Here is an 18,696-nt window from a genome sequence, read left to right as displayed (position 1 = left end):
CATGCCATAAATGCAGGAGGAAATGGTGGTCATAATTGCACAGGATAGTGAAAAATATGCAATTAGCCATTTACCTTATTTAAATAAGTACATACTCAACAAAAATACCAAAGGCTAATTTTAGAAATTCGGATCAAACCTCTTAAGAGTTTTATATTTAAAGCTTTTTATGATTGATCTTATATGCAAATTTAAAATGTAGGCTGATTGCCACCAGGTTTATGACCTTGTCACAGAAACTTGTGGTTCAAAGGATTCTTGTGTACGAAAGACAGAAGCATTACGATTTTCATTTGGTACTTTCAAAATTCAGTTCAAACCTCGAACCACTTAATTCAAGGTGCAAAGTTTAAACCTTTAACCTGATATCAAATAGAACTGATTCATAGTAGTGGGAAGTTAGATCCAACCGAGTAGATGAACGAGATCGAACGCAGACATTTTTGCTCGTACCGGAACCATTGCTATAAGATACACTTTACCATTTTAGGTCAACAGCACCAACCAGTACAAAGTAATTTGGCAAACGGATCGACAGACCGACAGAATCTCCACAATTTCTTCCGGAACGCATGCAGTCTTCTTAAGAAGGCACAAAAAACCGTTCTGGTGCCATTCCAGTCCATAAGTTATTTTTCATAGCATGCGAAAATTGTTCTATAGTCCGTCTCACCTTTAAATTTACAGTACAGGGATCATAGGGCAATGCAATCATTATGGGAGTTTTTAGCGCGGCGATGCCGGTTTTAATTTGAATGCTAATTGCCATAATTTTCAACCTAAAATGTCATTTTAATGCATTTGCGCACTGATAATTAACAATTTAGTTCTAAAAGTTGATGAGATGGGTACAGGGTCGAAGGAGGAAAAGCGAGATGCGCGTTTTCCGACAGCTGAAGGGGTGAAGTAGATCCAGATTCATCGCAGAATGGATGCTATGTAAGGTGACAGTAACAGTTTCAGATGCCTGATGCACTACAGTCAAAATATGGTCGGCGCGGTTCTGGGAAGGACAGGAGTTCTTGTACCACAATGCGCGACTAGGACAATCCAACGTGACTACGGAAGACTTCATTGTTCGCGTGGATAAGGTTGTAAATCTTAATAGACACATCACAGAGGACGAGATTGCCACAATGGTTTTGGGACTCATGAAGAAGCACTTGAAAGGCCGCTGTTTCACATCGGACGCACTAGGCAAACGGACAGGCCGAGGTCTGCGATCCTGTGAATCGCTTCTCGCCCGAGGGAATTCTGGGAGCAAGGCGGACAATAAAATTCAACCACAATTGAATCAAACGGTTATGGAAAATTTCATCAAAAGAGTCCATATGTGACAGACCCATGAAGCGGTGGAGTGACTTACCCTATAAGCTGTTCCATACATAATCCTATCGCTATTTATGATTCAATTATTCCCATGCTCCATTCCCTTGTAATTTCAGGAAGTGCTTCCAGAGTTTACGCCTTCAAAAAAGCCCCTATCTGCCAAAATTTCGACTGTAAAATGTAAAATCCCGTTTTTTCCCGTTCCCGTTCCTTTTGGAATTTCGGGAAGTGTTTTATTAAATGAGAAAGCGTCGCGGGCCTACGTCCAACAATTCTCCAAAGTTTCAATTCAATCGGATGAACGGTTTAAGAAGGCATAAGGGACATACAGACGGACAAACATTCATTTTTATTTATATAGACTCCAAACTATGTAGAAATAGCAGGTCTTGCGGGCCTGTGTCATGTGTGACATCCTACATCAACGACCATCATTAATCTGGCGAAATGTAGACATATGCTAAATAATATATAAAATTTAAAAAAATCTGCATCGGCCGGGAATCTAACCCGGCCCGCCCATTTGCTATAAATCATATTCTAATTACATTTGGCATCGTTGTCGGCCATAAGAGCCTATACTGTAAAGTCAAGGTGAAACGGACTGTAATAAGCCATTACTAAACGGGCGGATCTCTTTTGAATTTCAGACTTTTTTTACTCTCTTTCTGGACCGCTGCTTGTTGAAAAAATACAAATATTGTAGAGCCTGAGCTTGTACCCAAATTTTGTTACCATATACGAATAATTATCCTTGTGGGGAACTTTCCCGGGAGTTTCATGTCACAAGTACCACGCCTGCGGGCCGATAAGCTTGGTCCAGAATCAATCAGTGCGATATACAAAATCTCCGGTATAGTCAAGTAAGTAAGCCGGACCTAGAAAAGTGTCCCCGAGGTCTCGTTTATACCAGACTGAACCGTTTCTCGGATACTGGAGAGGGCGCGTCCCCGGGTGGCGGATAGGGAAAAACCCATACAGACACCTGAATGATCGTACGTGACTCGTGCTTCGGTGTGGGTAGTGGCGATTATCAGTGGCTCGTCGGGACTCCCAGACTGGTAACGACGAAGGTCGTCGCCGCGGACCAACCTCCCAAGTCAAGGTGTTAGCGACCGTGCCGAGGACTGCGTGGCACTGGGGTGCAGTGTTGATAACGGCGCCCCTCGGATACCGGGCGACCTCCGAGTGGTGGTTCCTTTCCTTTGGGAAGGGGTTGGCAGCCAAGTCCTGGGCAAGCGGCTCTGCCCAGGTGAGACCGCATTTCCGCACTACTCGTGGGAATTGTATGGAATCTTCTAACAAAACCTTTCTGGGCTCCTCGTCAGAGGGGACCAACAAGCCGGGCCCTCAAAAGGGGTCCGGTAACGGGGCAGGCTCCTCGATAGAGGGGACGGCTCCAACGCAGGGCCTTACCCAAGGACCTGGTGGTGGGTCAGCTCCTATTCGCAAGAAGAATAGGACTGGCGCACAGAAGGCGATGGCCAGGAAGCGCCGGCTCGAGGGTAAAACCTCGGGTCAAGCGGGCCCTGCGCCAAAGCCTAAGGCTGCGTCTGGGTCGTTGGCTCAGGGGGGCAACCCGACGTCAGGGACTAAGCGTCTCAGATCAGAGGGAAGCACTCCAGGGTCTGGCTCAAGGCAGCCTGAGAAGAAGCCTAGAGGTTCTGATGCACCCAAGGGTGCACCACGAACTTATGGGCAAGTCGCTGCGGCAGGGCTTAAGGTGGCCGTCGTTCCGGTTTCATACCCGGAGGTGGACATCTCTGAGGCTCAGTCGAGGTGCATTATGGCTGCATTGAATGCAGTCGTAGACCAGATGGAGGGAGGGCCCTTTCCTCGGCTGGCAGGGTTCCGCTGGAATCCGCAGGGTGCCATCGTGGCCGAATGCGAGGACCAGTGGACCTTGGACTGGTTGGAGAGGACCGTCCCTCTTATCAGGCCCTGGGATGGCGCGTCGCTGAAAGTTCAGAGGCACGTCCCGAGGGTAACCAAGGTGATGGCTGTGTTGTACGGGCTCCCGGATGACACGGACACCATTTTGAAGCGCCTCCAGAGGCAAAATCCTGGTTTCAGGACGAGTCTATGGAGGACGTTCTTTCGCAGGGAGGAGCCTGGTAGGATTCTCCTCGCATTTGGTGTCGATGAGACGTCCTATCAGGCACTCCAGCGACAGAACTTTCAGGCGCACGCGGGGGTCTCGCGCGTCACTTTTGTGACGAAAGCGGGTGCTCCGGCTGCGCAAGGTAAGGGAGAGAGCTCCACCGAAGCAGCGGGACCTAGTTCCGTTGCGACGGAGGGGGCTCAACCTCGCAGTGTTGATCTCGAAGAGGCGGCGGGATTGCTCCCGGCGCCCGAAGAGATCGAGAAAGATGTCAGCGAGCTTTTGGCTCGTGTGGCGGTTCTTGGCTCCGACCAGGGGTCGGAACCGTCGGCATCGCTAACGGAGGAGGGAACCTAGTACATCAGTGATGGACAAAGTAACCTTCTTACAGAGCAATTTGCAGCACAGTAAGGGGGCGACCTGTCTAATAGGTCGTCAACTTGCTGTAAAGCAGACAGGCGTATGCCTCATACAAGAACCTTGGGTTTACAAGGGACGAGTAAGAGGTCTGGGCCAGGTGGAGGACTCTCTTTAATATAAGAGGGACAGCCAACTGAACCCGAGGACTTGCATTTATGTCGATAGACGAATCGAGTCTTAACTAATGGCTGATTTTTGTTTCAGGGATCTCGTAGCTCTACGACTTCAGCTGAAAGATGACAGAGGACGGGGCAGGCACTTGGTGGTCTGCTCCGCCTATCTCCCGTACGACTCAGAAGGGGCTCCACCAACCAAGGAGCTGGCTGAGTTGATAGAGTACTGTCGAAGTAGTGGGCTCCCTCTTGTGGTTGGCTGTGATGCAAACGCACACCATGTTGTGTGGGGCAGCACGGACACGAACTCGAGGGGCGACCACCTTCTGGAGTACTTGCAAACAACTGATTTGAATGTTTTAAATCAGGGAGCAGCCCCTACCTTCGTCACAGCGCGGAGGCAGGAGGTCATTGATCTGACGCTGGGCTCCTTTTCAATAGCTCACATGATCACGAATTGGAGAGTGTCTGATGAGCCGTCGCTTTCGGACCACAGGCACATTCTTTTCCAACTGAACCTGGCATTGCACTGCGGGCCCTGTAGGTTTCGGAATCCCCGATCCACTGACTGGGACTGCTATGTGGCAAAACTGTCGGACCGGTTGGATAGACCACCTTTGCTCTGTCGGAAAGCAGGGCAGGTGGAAGAGGCGGCCGCATTAGTAAGCGACGCCATAACAGCGTCCTATGAGGACAGCTGTAAACTGCGTACCTTTCGAGGAAAGAAGAGAACACCTTGGTGGAACTCAGACCTTGAAAAGGCTCGTAAGGAGGTTCGCAGGCTCTTTAATAGGGCCATGCGAACTAAGTTACCTGCGGACTGGGAAGATCTTAAGATCTCCCAGCGCAGGTATAAGGACCATATTCGGAGGTCGAAACGAGGATCTTGGAGGACTTTCTGTGGTAACATGGAAGGTCTTCCTGAAGTTCAAAAACTTCGTAAAATCCTTTTGAAGGACCCGGGGCAAAAGGTGGGGACACTGAGGCTTCCATGCGGCAGATATACGTCTACCGCGGGTGAGGCTCTCACATGTCTCCTGGAAACACACTTTCCAGGCTCTGGGGACTACTTAACTTCGGACCCACCAAAAGGAGCTACTCGGGTCGGTGTAAGGCCGATCAACTGGAAAGTAGCTTCCCGGGTGGTTACCGAGGGATCTCTGAGATGGGCGGTCAACACGTTCAGCCCATTTAAGAGTGCAGGACCGGATGGGATATTCCCGGCTCTTCTACAGAAGGGCCTGGATCCGCTGCTCTTACACTTGTTGCATCTCTTCAGAGCCTCTCTGGCTTTAGGGTATATCCCCGAAAGCTGGAGGAAGGTAAGAGTTGTGTACCTACCTAAGCCGGGTCGTGCTAAATATGACGTGGCGAAGGACTATAGGCCCATCAGCCTATCATCGTTTCTTCTAAAAACGGAGGAGTCCACGTGCAGGTTCTGTGGCGAGGCAGATGAAACTACCGAGCATGTGGTCTGTCACTGTGACGTTTTGATCAGAGACAGATATCAACTCCTTGGAGACAGATACCTGGAACCGAGGAGGGTGAAGCAACTTAGTCTAAACAGGGTCCTATCCTTCATTGAGAGGAACGGGCTCTGAACTCAGTTGCGAAGAAAGGGGGTAGGCACAATGGGCCTCTGGTGTGCCGAAGTGCTGCCCGGTCGGGCTCCCCTGCGAATAGAATAGAATAGAAGGCAGTGGTAGGGTCTTCGTGTGGCCCAAACCTTCCCTAGGAATTTCTCCCTCCGTTGTCAGGGTCTTCAGTCAATTCCAAGCTGAGTGGAAACAAGCTACTGGACTCGGACAGTCCAGGCCCTTGTACACAGGCCCCCTTGCAAATCTGGGTCTCTAAGTTTCTAAAACTGAATAGAAGAGACAGAAATCAGCTCCTTGGCGACAGCTATCTACAACCGAGGAGGATGACGCAACTTAAACAGGGTTATATCCCATATTGAGAGGAACGGGGTCTGAACCTAAGTTGCCAAAAAAAGGGCGTAGACACAATGGGTCTTTGGTGTGCTTAAGAGCTGCTTGGACGGGCTCCCCTTGTGAATAGATAGAGATCCTCGAAGATCGCGGTACGTATAGGTCAATTCGGATTCTGCTGTGGAGTCGTTTATGGGGTCAACTTTTGCTTATATGTCGCTATTGCCGTAACTTCTTCGATTTCGGTGGTGTCTGCCTAAGAAGAGGACCACCAAATGAACGCAAGCAGCTCGTCGTCGCCACAGACATCTGTTTGAAAGGCATATGAGTCAGGCACCTTTTGGTTAGTTATTTTCTATCATCATTCCGTGTTTTGTAGGTTTAATCCAGAGAGAACACTCCGGAACCTTTGTTTCAAAGCAGTACAATACCAAAAGATTACGCTTAGTCAATAATTATTGATGCAGGGAAATTATTCCGACCTAACACAGTCTGTTTTGCAAAAGTGAGTTTTGGGTAGCTTTATTATAATGAATAAGAAGCAATTCCTGTTCATTAAATACAATTTTTGCACCAATTCCTTAGTAGCATTGCATTTTCGATTATTAAACATAGTGACCTGCGACTGTTAGTTATTTGTCATTTTTAATTACCGTACGTCAGTGTCATTCATCATGGCTTCAGATTCGGTAAATGTTCCAATGGAATGCCGCCTTTGTGGAGATCCGGTGAAGACTCTTAACTTATTAACACCTAGAGAATATGAATATACTGAATTGGACATGTGTATGTTGTACGAGGTACGTGCAATTATTTTATGTATTTAAATACCTACTAAAAACGCTTTTAGCTTCACGGCGGCGACGAAGATTATTTCCTTTGCGACAACTGTCGTCACTCATTGTCACAAATTTCAAAATCAATACAATTAGTCCGTAGTTCAAGAGTAATTTCCGAAATGAACAATACAACGGGATGTCTTATGTGCGGAAGCAATAGTGGACTCCACTATTTTGGAATTGACCACGGACCAATCGGGAATGAAGTTTTCAGTCGCATGATTGCACGATATGGTCGTGTAAGTATATATGGAACCTTGGTAGTCAATCCTTCTAAGAAGTTCTTTCTATAGTTCAACAAGTGGACACCAATCATCTGCGAAGCATGTGATGAGGTATTTTCTGATTTGGTCGAACTCCACACCGTGCTACAAGGTCACTTGGTAAGAGTTTACACAGGATGTCCAAACAAAACCGTGCACCTCTGATAAATCAGATTGCGAACACTTACCATGGCGGTTTTTAAGTTGGGACACACTGTCTTACTTGCTGATGGATAAATTAAAGTATAAGAAACCCTGAATTTCAAAAACCTTTCCCATTTTTAGCAGCGCAAAAGAGCAGAGCCGTCTACTGGTCAACGTTCTGCACCGATTCTTGCGCCAGAATCTACAGAAAAGAGTACTAAAAGAGATGTTCAAGAGAGCATTGCCTATGATGCAGTGCGCTGTAGTTCAGATTTTCTAATTTTCCCACTGTCTGGTAGCAATACTTCCCCAGAACTAAATTTTGGACTGCCATTTCCACCGGGAGAGATAAAGTGGAACACTTCAATTACACCAAGAGATGAACCTGTTAGCTCCTCTTTTGAACAAACCCTGAGTGCGTGGATCCTAGTTATACAACAAAGGCTGTTATGAACTATATTTGTAGGTACGATTGCAGAACAGTTAAAGGGAACCAAACCCGTCTTCTGTATTGGAAGCGAAAGTTCCGAAGACACTCTGGGATGCTCGCCAAAATTTGGAACAATGAAAGAACCTGTTGTTTCCACTTCTACAGGAAATACTAGTGAGCATAGTACTATACCACACACTTTATTACAAATTACATTCGTAGGTATCGTCAAAGAGCCAATAAGGTCAACCAAACCAAGTTATGATGAAACTTTCGAATTTACTAACATAAAGGAACCTGCTGCGTCCATTCGTGAAGAAAACATGAGTACGTATATCTTAAGTAAATATATCGCATATATCAAAGTGTTTTTGAAGGTACAAATGAATGCCAATTAAGGAGAAACAAACCTATTTTCTGTATTGGTAGCGATAGCTCTGATGAAAGCGTGGAATACGATCAGGAATTTGCAAAGGGGGATGAAGCAGTTGCGCCTACATATAAAGATAATATTAGTGCGTACTGTTAGTTCTATGCTTCACATCTCATCACAAACTTGTAGGTGCCAACGAAGAACAGTTAAAGAGAACCAAACCCATTTTTGTCATTGGCAGCGGAAGTTCCGATGAAAGTTTGGAACAGTTTCAGCAATCACAAACAGATATTACATTCGGTACCTACCTACTCATTATATATTTTAACAATGTCTAAGTTCCGCTTGGCCTTATTTCAGAAATTACTCTATCGTCTCCTAGCCTTCTTATTGACCGTAAACACGCTAATTTTCAACAAAATATCTCTAAAGATCTGTATATTGATGGGGCGAAGAGTTTAGACATGGCGCAAAGATCTCCCCTGTGCAATAAAAATGAAGACTTTTGGTTTGAAGAAGATGTATCACAGTATATGCCTAGAAGTCTCTACATTGATGATAATGACAGCTTACCCAAATTTCCAAGGGATCAATTAGCTCCCATGCACGGCGAGGAGAAGTCACAGATCAACTTTAATGGTAGGCTCTACTTAAGTGCACTCAAAAGATACCTTTTAAACCATTTCAGAGAAAAGCGTTGAGCATGAAGACGTCATCAGTTGTATTAATAAAGGTGCAGGGGATCATTCTGAAGTAGATTCCATTGATCAATTACTCCGTTTAAATGATGAACTGTCTGCTACATGTACACCAGTTCCAGGTATGTTTTCTTTGCATAGTCCCAGCTCTCTTTTGTGTTTAGAAGAAGTTATCATGTCGTATATGCTTACAGATCTTCATATTGACTTTACAGACAGTTCAGAAAACGCACAATTATTCAAAATACCCAATAAAAAAGAAGACTATCGGTTTGAAGAAGATGTAACACAATGCATGCCCAGAAGTCTCTTCATTGGTGATAATGACAGCTTACCCAAATTTTCAAGGGATCAATTAGCTCCCATGCACGGTGAGGAGAAGTCACAGATCGACTTTAATGGTAGGTTCTACTTAAGTGCACTAAAAAGATACCTTTTGAACCATTTCATCTCTTCTGTGCTTAGAAAAAGATGTGATGTCGTACAGAATGTCTACTGATCTACATATTGACTTTACAGACAGTTCAGAAAACGCACAATTATCCAAGACTCCTAATAAGAAAGAAGACTATCGGTATGAAGAAGATATAACACAATACATGCCCAGAAGTCTGTTTATTGATGATAGTGACAGCTTGCCCAAATTTGTCCCGATGTCCGGTGAGGAGAAGTCACAGATCGACATTAATGGTAAATTTTTCTTAAATGCACTCAAAAGTTACCTTTTGTTCATTTCAGCGAAAAGCGGGAAGCATGAGGACGTCATAAAACCGATTAATAAAGATGGAAGGGATCGTACTGTGGTAGATTCCATTGATCAATTTCTCAGTTTAAATGATGACCTGTCTGCTACCTGTACGCCAGTCCCAGGTATGTTTTCTTTACGTAGTTGAGATGCCCAGCTTCTTTTGTGTTTCGCTGATACCCTATGTACTTAGAGATCTTTATGCTGGCTTTGCAGAAAGCGCACAATTATCCAAAATGACCAATAAAAAGGAAGACTATCAGTTTGAAGAGGATAGAACACGATACATACCCAGAAGTCTCTTGATGGATGATGATTATAGTTTACCCCGTTTTCCGACGGATCAATTATCTAATACGCCAGTCAAAGATGTGCCGCAGACTGAATTGGGTAGTAAGTTGTTCCTAAGTGCAAGCAAAAAATTCTCTAACGCCATTTCAGAAGAAACCGAAGAGCCGGAGGACGTCATTAATTCGGATACACAGGATCTTTCTGGACTTAACCGATTTAATGAATTCCTTCACTTAAATGATGATCTATTTGCTACACTTAAGTCAGTTCTAGGTATGTTGTCCTTGCGTAGTCGAGACCTGTAGCCTTTTTTTTGTTTTTAGCAAAGGCTGTTACGCCGTTTATCCCTAGAACTCTTTATACTGGTTGCACAGACAGTTCACACGATGTGCCCAATAAAAAAGAAGATTGTCGGTTTGAAAAAGATATAACCATTCCCAGAAATCTCTTCAATGACGATGATGATAGTTTACCCGGTCCATCCGATCAATTATCCAACACTCCCGGTGGAGACAACCCGCAGACTGATCTTGATGGTAAGTTGTTCCTAAGTGCAAACAAAACATTCCATAAAACCAATCAAAAAGGAAACGAAGAGCAGGAGGATACAGAAGATCGTTCTGGAATAGATTTATTTAATGAATTACTTCACTTTAATGAAAATCTGTTTGCTATGCATACGTCATTTCCAGGTATATAACGTTGTCCTTGCATAGTCGAGATCTGTAGTTTTTTTTGTCTTTAGCAAGGAGTGTAACGCCGTTTATCCCTAGAACTTTTTATACTGATTATACAGACAATTCAGACGAGATGACCAATGAGAAAGAAGGCTATCGGTTTGAAGAAGATATAACACAGTGCATGCCCAGAAGTCTCGTCATTACTGATGATAACAGTTTACCTAGTTTTTCAGGGGATCAATTATTCAACAAGTCGGGTAAAGATAATCCGCAGACTGTGCTTGATGGTAGTTTGTTCCTAAGTGCAAGCAAACAATTTCATTAAACAATTTCAGAGGAAATCGCAGTGCAAGGCGAAGGTGAAATTGATATCACTGTGCAAGCGGCTGGTTTAACTGACACTGGAGTTGGGCGACCAGTCCCAAGTAAGTCTGTAATCACACACACAATTTTGTTTTCTTTTGTAGAGTTGTTTCACTCTCTGTCGTCCATCGGGTTTAACAGGAGCGCGCCGTTTCTGACTATACAAATGAGGGGCGTTTGTTTGTTGTAAAAACACAACATTCACTTTTTATGACATTTTTAGAAAGAGCAGCACCTAATTTAAGTGAAACTGCGCAGGTCTCTACCGATATGAAGGTTTATTCTGGAATGAACGTGACTGAATTTAATAAACCACCGTCAGGTATTGCGGCTCTCATGAGTTAACAAAAATGATTGTTTTATTTTTTTAGCCATGGCCATTGCAAACGATAAAGATGAAGTGCCTTGATTTTTCTTTGGAACGGAATTTCAAAATTTATAGTGACGTTAATTATTTCATTGTTTAATAGAGTTGTAACATTGCATTAAATGAGTTCAATAAAATATGGCTCACTTTTCCGAGTCAAGATAAATCGTTAGAAATCTTTTTCCTCGTGATAACTTTTGATCAATAGACTTACTTCTGTGTAAAGTAGCTAGAAAATCCGACAGATGGGGGAAATAGCAAGGAGATGTATATTCAGAATTTCTAATACGAACCAAACCAAAATGTGGTTCTTTCCATCTCCCGGTCTTGATGATCCAGCACTGCATACAGGACCATCAAGTCGCATTGCTACTATAGCAGTCCCGACCGAATCGGCGTACCATAACTATAAAAAAAGTGTTGAATAGGATACTACTGAAAACTACTGTTTTGACATCATCCCGATCTGAGATGAGAGTGCATTCCTCAGTGTCTAGTTGCCAGGCTCCTAGTTAAGCTGTCCCAAAATCACGACGTCCCTAGGGTGTACATTCACACTATGCACTGGTTTACTAACAAATTAAGGCAGTATTAGATTATTCGTGCAGCAACTATTGTTGCGATTATTGCAGAAATTATTGTAAAAAGATGCTGCAATTACACTATGCAATTTATTTGACAATTTTTTATACGTCGTTCTAATCATAGATTGGGACCAATCAATGTAGGACTGGTGTCATCGGAAAATGCTTGAAAACTATTTTTGTTTTAGTTGTAGCTCACGTCATTTTTTGTTTTCTTTCTTGCAGAGTTTATTTCCCTCCTTCTTTCGCTTGTTGCATTTTAATTCAAAACATTACATGCATATTTGTTCTAAATTGCAAGAGGAGATTTTCAACACTTGAAAGAAACTGCTTTGGTTCCAACACAATTTTTTTTTTGCGGAAATCTTAATTTGCATGAAGCATGGAGATTACTAAATACAATCGTAACGTAAATTATGTATGTGGCTAAGCTGTGCGGGCTGTGCCGTTATACTTAATTTATTTGGCAGAATGGAAGATTGACTCGGCTAAAAATTCTTGTTTTTCTCCATTAATTAACACACATAACAAATCATCCATTGAAATGCTAACTATATGATAGCGTTCAAAACTCTTTGGCACAAACTAGTCTCAGTAAGTAAGGGTACGTTTTAATTTGAAAAGATCCGAGTCATACCATACGTCCATACCTCACCCCTCCCTCCCTCCTCAATTCGCGCACAACTTGGACCCTCAAAACTAAAAATTTCATATCTATGTTAGCAAAGCAGGCCAACTCACTCAAACATTCGAACGCTGCAAAAACGAGTGCTTGCCTACTTGCTCACCACAGACACGACAATTCATTGCTAGTTTTGTCAATTGCCCGCATCATTCGAACACAACTGAGTTTGGTAGGACTCTCCGATCCTCCCTCGAAGATTTCCGGCCATCACAAGTACGAAAGCATGGAAAGCCAAGAATTTTCGTCCATACCTGCTCACATGTTTTTGTGTGAAAAGAAGGCCGAAAGGGATCAGTCAAATCCTTATACGTTCACGGTAATTACAAGAGACGACAAACACTTTGTCATAGTAGTAGGTATCTATCGATCGTCTGAAGCCAGTATTCACCGCAGATGGTGGAATCCAGCAGCCCTGTTCACTCCAGCAACGAGTTCTTGCCGAAGAAACTGCATCTTTGCCTACTCTTCGCATCAACGAACCAGGTCCGGACGCGTACCTACAGATTGGAACAGGCAACACGCGTTCTGCATTATTTCGAACTATACTACTGCACAAAGCGTTACAGTTATTAGGCCATCCCATGAAGCAAGCTCCATCGCTCAGCTCTTCCGTCCATAACAGCTTATTGCTTAATTGGCGATTGCTAATAAATACAAAAAAGTGTATTTTTATTCTGATTCACTGCACCCTTTAATCATTTATCTCCTTAAAAGTGTGGTTTACTAATATATCCGTTGCACGCATCAGCTCTTTTATAGTTTCCAAACCCCGATCCATTCTTTGTGGTAGGAATTTTTTTACAACATTAGAAAGAGCATACTGAAAAACCTCGGTAAAGCTCGAATTCCATTTTCCTATTGTTGCACTTAACGAAGTAACGCAAACTTTTGGGCCAAATTCGAAAGTGTGTGGATATTAGATTCTTGGGCATATTCTCTATTAAATTTAGGTGATTAATACAATTTTGATTTATTTTTATATTTCACGTTGTCCTATCATATAGTACATTAAATCGACTTACAGGATGAGTTTCCTTGAAAAAAATACTGATTTTTGAAATGGTCTGGTTCGTTTTTTTTGTTAATGCACAATCAAGATGAATCATCACAAGTTTTTGGCATCCCCATTTGATCTAGCTGTAGAATAGTATAAGTAAGTTAGATAACTACAATGGGTAGCGGAAACATCCGCTAAGTTTATTCAACCTGTAATTATTCATCTAATCATAGTACTGCACACGCACCATTGTTAAGCAATTAACACATACATTGCCAATGTTGCAAATTGATTGGACGAGTACTTGGTACACCACAGCCACACCATCGGAATACATGTGCATACCTATACGTATCTAAATTATATTGATCAAGTACCAGTTATCTTTATCCGCAAAAAGAAACAAGGAACCGATGTGCATAAAATATAGGAGAGAATACGTAAATGAATATTGATCTCATGGAACGCACGCAACCACTGGGCTATAATTAAAATCAGTTTTTTAATAGTAGGCATACTAAAGAATAGTTAAGTTAATCGTACGCCAAGGTTAGTTTCGGCAAGTGTCAGTCTCAACGACTTGCCTACTTGATATGCATTACGAATTACCAACATACCTAGGTACATTATATTGATCTCGAGTAGGTATGCCGCAATGGTTGCGTGTAAATTAATTACTTAGTAAAATTAACACAACATTATTTGCAGATGGTTTGCACTTTTTCAAGTTACCGAAGAGTCGATAGTGGACTTCAAAATTGACAGGGGCGCCATCCACCTTCCTCGCATGACTGGCAGTCATCGAAGAGCGAAAAAAACGGAATATGGATTTTGCTGGCTCGATATGAATTTTCTGTATATGGAAAAAGATTATTCCGGCCCGATTGCAAGGAAAGCAACAAAGCATGCGTGCCCTTGCTCACTTGTGACTACCATATCCACTAAATCTTAAAACTAGACGCATGGGGTTGCATGTTAAAAGCCTTACTTTCCTTGCCAAAGCTTTTGTCGAATCTTTTATTATTTCAAAACCTTTCGATAATTTCAAGGTAGGCCAAGACTGTAACCTGTTCAGAATTTCATTTGTTTTGCCAATTAAACGAATTTTACCGTCGATTCACTTACTATGCAAATTTTACACATTCATTTATAGATGTATATTGAAGGACCATCCCCCAGAAACTTTACGTATGGTAGAATTTGGAATTATATCCGATACTAAAAGGTAATTCTCTACACACCGGGAACAGAGATATGAACGGACAGACATTGCAATGTCGAGGAAAGCTTAAAGTCTGAAGCATGTACTACTGTAATTAATTAAATCCTTTCTAAAAATGTCTAGTTTTGTTCGCTAAATTAATAGTGAATAAAGGAAGTATCCCACCACCACCCCCGCTCGTCTTGATCAAGCAGTCCACATTCGAGATAGGAGAAGCTGGTTATGCGTTTGGAAAGGATACTCTATAATGTTAGGGTATGGTACGTATGGGGCGCCTACCTTTTGGTTTATCCTCATAACTCATAAGCAAGTAAGTATCGTTGGGCAGGAATTACAAACTAAAATTAAAATTTGTTATAATTTTGAAATACATACAAATAATTGAATAAAGAATATAAAAATTAAATTGTTAATACCTTGTAATTCGAATTAGCAATTCTTATCGAGCGCCTGTACTGATTAAATTAACTACTGGTGTATATTTATTAAACAGCGACCGTCTTGAAGCAAATGTAACAAGAAAAAAAGACGGGAGTTTTCAACTCAACAAAAAGCATCTTCTTCTTCTTGGAGTTCACAATCCTAGGATTTGTTTGCTATCCTTCACTTCTACATAACTACCCTTGCCTAGGTCCCTAACTATTTGGTCTATGTATCTAAGCCTTTGTCGTCCTACCACTTTCTTGCCCTTTGACCTACCTTCTATAGCGAGCTGTACTAATCCTCCGAGCCTGAACACGTGCCCTATCATTCTATCTCGTATTCTCTGTACGGTTTCCCACATTTTCCTGTACTACCTCCAAGAATGCTTCGTTTTTACCCTATCCATCCAGCTAATCCTCATTATCCTTCTATAGCACCACATTTCGAATACTTCTATCCTACTTTTGTCTTTCCTGTCTATCGTCCAGGTTTCGCACGCGTATCGAGCGACACTCCGTATGTACGTTTTTAGCAGCCTTTTCCTATTTCTTATATTTATCCCGGATCTTATAGCAGGTCCCGGTTTTGTTCAAATGCTTTTTTAGCCTGCTCTATCTGGGATTTTATATCTTCCTTGCTACGATTATCTTGTGTAACCGTACTACCTAAATAGCAAATTTCCTTTAAATGCTTTAAAGTGTCGCTTCCTATTCGGATCTTTATCTTTTTCCTATCCTCTCTTTTCGCCCATTTCATTACTTTTGTTGATTTTCAGTCTCTAGATAGTATTCCCTCCATACCGTTTAATGCTGTTTCTAGATCCCTTTCCCTTTCTGCTAGTATTAGTATGTCATCCGCGTATCTCAGCATCGCTCTGAACTTTGACACCTAAGTTAAACTCCTGCTTTACTCTATTTATGGCTTCTTCTATGTAACGGTCAAATATTGCCGGCGACACCGCGCAGCCCTATCTAACCCCCCTCTGCATCTTAACCTCCGCATCCTCACCCTCTACGTTAATCACCGCTCTCTGTTCCTTGTAGAGGTTGTAAATTACCCTCCTATCTTTATATACTATCTCTGTCTCATTCATTATCCTAAATAAAGTGTTCCAATTGATACTTTCGAATGCTTTTTCTAAATCTACGAAAGCCGTATGTAAGTTGTTTTTCCTACTCTTAACCTCTCCTCCAAAATTGTCCTAAGCGGTAATATAACCTCGCGCGTCCCACCATTTTTTCTAAACTTGAACTAGTCATTTGCCAGCCTCCCTTCGAACTTCTCCTCTATTATCCTATAGATTATTTTAGCTAGTATTTTTGATGCGTGCGCTAGAAGGTAAGCTAATTGTCCTGAAATGTTCGCAATTGTTCTGCGCCTGCTTTCTTCGGGATCATAATCAGCCTACCTTTTTGAAAGTCACCCGGCATCAGCCCTGTCTCGTATCTATATCCTATTTGTTAGTTTAAAGAGTCTATCCTGCACGTTTGTCCCTGAGTATTTTATTAATTCTGCCGATAGTGCATCTGCTCCTGTTGCTTTCCCTAGTTGAAGGTCCTTTATAGTTTTATCGAACTTTGTCCCAAGTATGCTAAACCCTAGTTCTTCCTGTGTGATGTTTGGCTGCTCTAATTCTGCTAACGGTTCTTCCGCCCTATATAGTTAATTGTTCTTTTTCCATCTCTCTGCTCTATTCTATCCATTCTCCATCTGCACCTGCACGGTTAGACTTTGGCCTTGCCTTATTAAAACTACTCTTTTCTATTTTCCTATATCCTACGTCCGCCCTACATTTATGGAACTCAGCCTCTATTGCTGCGCATTTCCCCTCGAGCCACTGTTCTTTTGCTAACCTACATTCCCTATTTACCTTGTTTTTTAATTTTTTATATTTATCCCAACCATGCTGACTTTTATATTTTCTCCTTTCGTCCATTCGTTCTAAAATTTCCTTTGCGACCCATTCTTTTCTGGCTATCCTTCTATAGTCTTGTCGCTTCCGACCTTAGACCTTAACCCAGAAATTCAGGCACCTTTAACTTTTCTTCGATGCAAATTTTCATTCAGATACAAGTTTACGACCAATAGAAATTTATTTATTTATTCCAATCGGCGGACGCGTTACCATGATTGATGCTTTGAGGTCGCTAACCTCGCTACCTGCACACAATAAAAATCTCAAATTTTGGACCGGTTGTGAAGCCATGGTAGCATTATCTCTTGATAGATCATCATAGTCGTAGAAAAAATAGTGTATGAAATTCGCATTTAATGGCTATTAAGTTAAGACACTCGTATTCATTACGAAACAGCCGTAATAGCCGTTATGAAATGTTCATTGCATAATATACTATTCCAGCTCTCCGTATATCTGCTCTATCTCTTTATCTTCGTGTCCTGAAGATTTCATATAAACCTGAACCGCTATTGTGTCGTAGAGTTTGTTTTCTATTCTAACTACAACTAGATCGGTACGGAACTCGCTTCGCTCGTTCCGGCCGATCACGGCGTTTAATTAACAATCGCCGTTTCGTGTGGTTTACCGTTTGTCAATTTTTTGTTTTTTTGCTTGATTGTTTTGATAATGTAGTTTGAACCGTGTTCTGTGTGGTTAGAATATTGTAAAAGGCGAAAAAAGAAGAAAGAAACTTGATTCGGCTCAAAATGAACTAATATATTGATACTCTCTTTTTAGTCAATCTCATCCTATAGGTTGGTAAAAATGCTTTGCATTTTAAATCTCCGCTAGAGTGAGTTTATTTCTCACAAATACCGCCGAAAATAAGAATGTTGCATTTTGCGCACAACACGACTTTTTGCGTATGCGTTTTATTTGCTTTTATTAGATGGACTTACCATCCAAATTTCGTTCAAATTGCTGCATAAATAAGACAGTTGCGCTCTCCGCATGCGCAATACGGGTTTTGAAAAGCGCATTTCATTTGTTTTTGTTAGGACCCACAGAGTTGTACTCGTATATAGTAAATAGAGGAGGTGTACACAGGACCTGCGCGTTGCAAAATTAACTCCAACTACAGTGGTCACATACTTATATAGTTTTAACGGCCAAGGCGTTGTGGCGCATTCGCGGTGCGTTTTGCTCGCACCTACGTTGTTTATTGGTCACTATATCTTCATCCGGTTAGTGCGCACACTCGTCAACGGCCTGCGCAAGATCAAATTGGAGTGAATTTTATGCAACAACACTGTCTCTCTATTTATTACATACAACTCTGTGGAAGGACCTAACACCAAAGTTTCGTGCAAATTGCTCCGTAAATAAGTAAGTTGCGTTCTGCGCAACATACATGAAACCCTAATGTAGATGCTAAACAGTTTCACGCTTATATACAACCGTTCACACATTGCACGGCTTCGCTCCGCACATTGACACACAAAAGAAGACATCGCTCGACTTCGGCGGCTGCGCCGCCTCGCCTCACGCATGTACCCAAGTTGCCGTGGAATCTATAATATGAACGAACACTTTAGGAGACCAATGTAAAAAATTTGCTGTGACCAGCACAGATAACACCCGCACACCTGCACATGCGCGTTTCTGCCCAAAATCTTTTCAGATTTTCCTTTTAGGTCTAGGAATATGTGTACCAAATTTGTTTGAAGTTCAGACCGACCTCCAATGCAATACCTCCCCTACCAACGTAAATGTGCGGGTTGTGACAAAGTGTCTATATACACAT

At 42.4% G+C, this 18,696-nt stretch overlaps 1 protein-coding gene across 1 annotated transcript; it reads left to right on the top strand.

Moving 5' to 3' along the window:
- Positions 1-9,209: 9,209 nt before the first annotated feature.
- LOC116166223 lies at positions 9,210-11,250 on the top strand. The gene is made up of 10 exons (XM_031481088.1): positions 9,210-9,328; positions 9,377-9,508; positions 9,600-9,776; positions 9,825-9,947; positions 9,998-10,210; positions 10,262-10,366; positions 10,420-10,641; positions 10,690-10,713; positions 10,822-11,039; positions 11,089-11,250. Exons 1-9 carry the CDS (start codon positions 9,238-9,240, stop codon positions 10,905-10,907), a joined length of 1,173 nt encoding a protein of 390 aa, XP_031336948.1. The 5' UTR covers positions 9,210-9,237; the 3' UTR covers positions 10,908-11,039; positions 11,089-11,250.
- The last annotated feature ends 7,446 nt before the right edge of the window (positions 11,251-18,696 follow it).

This window comes from Photinus pyralis, unplaced genomic scaffold (assembly GCF_008802855.1).
Source record: "Photinus pyralis isolate 1611_PpyrPB1 unplaced genomic scaffold, Ppyr1.3 Ppyr1.4_LG3a, whole genome shotgun sequence".
NCBI lineage: Eukaryota > Metazoa > Arthropoda > Insecta > Coleoptera > Lampyridae > Photinus > Photinus pyralis.
The sequence above is the reverse complement of the archived record's forward strand: the minus strand, read 5'-3'. Positions and strand labels throughout refer to the sequence as shown.

Excerpts from the sequence above, each read along its gene's own strand:
- LOC116166223 (XM_031481088.1), top strand. The coding sequence starts at position 9,238 with ATGCCCAGAAGTCTGTTTATTGATGATAGTGACAGCTTGCCCAAATTT. Across the intron at positions 10,211-10,261 it reads CCCGCAGACTGATCTTGATG|GAAACGAAGAGCAGGAGGAT; the intron begins GTAAGTTGTTCC and ends CCAATCAAAAAG. Across the intron at positions 10,714-10,821 it reads AATCGCAGTGCAAGGCGAAG|AGTTGTTTCACTCTCTGTCG; the intron begins GTGAAATTGATA and ends TTTCTTTTGTAG.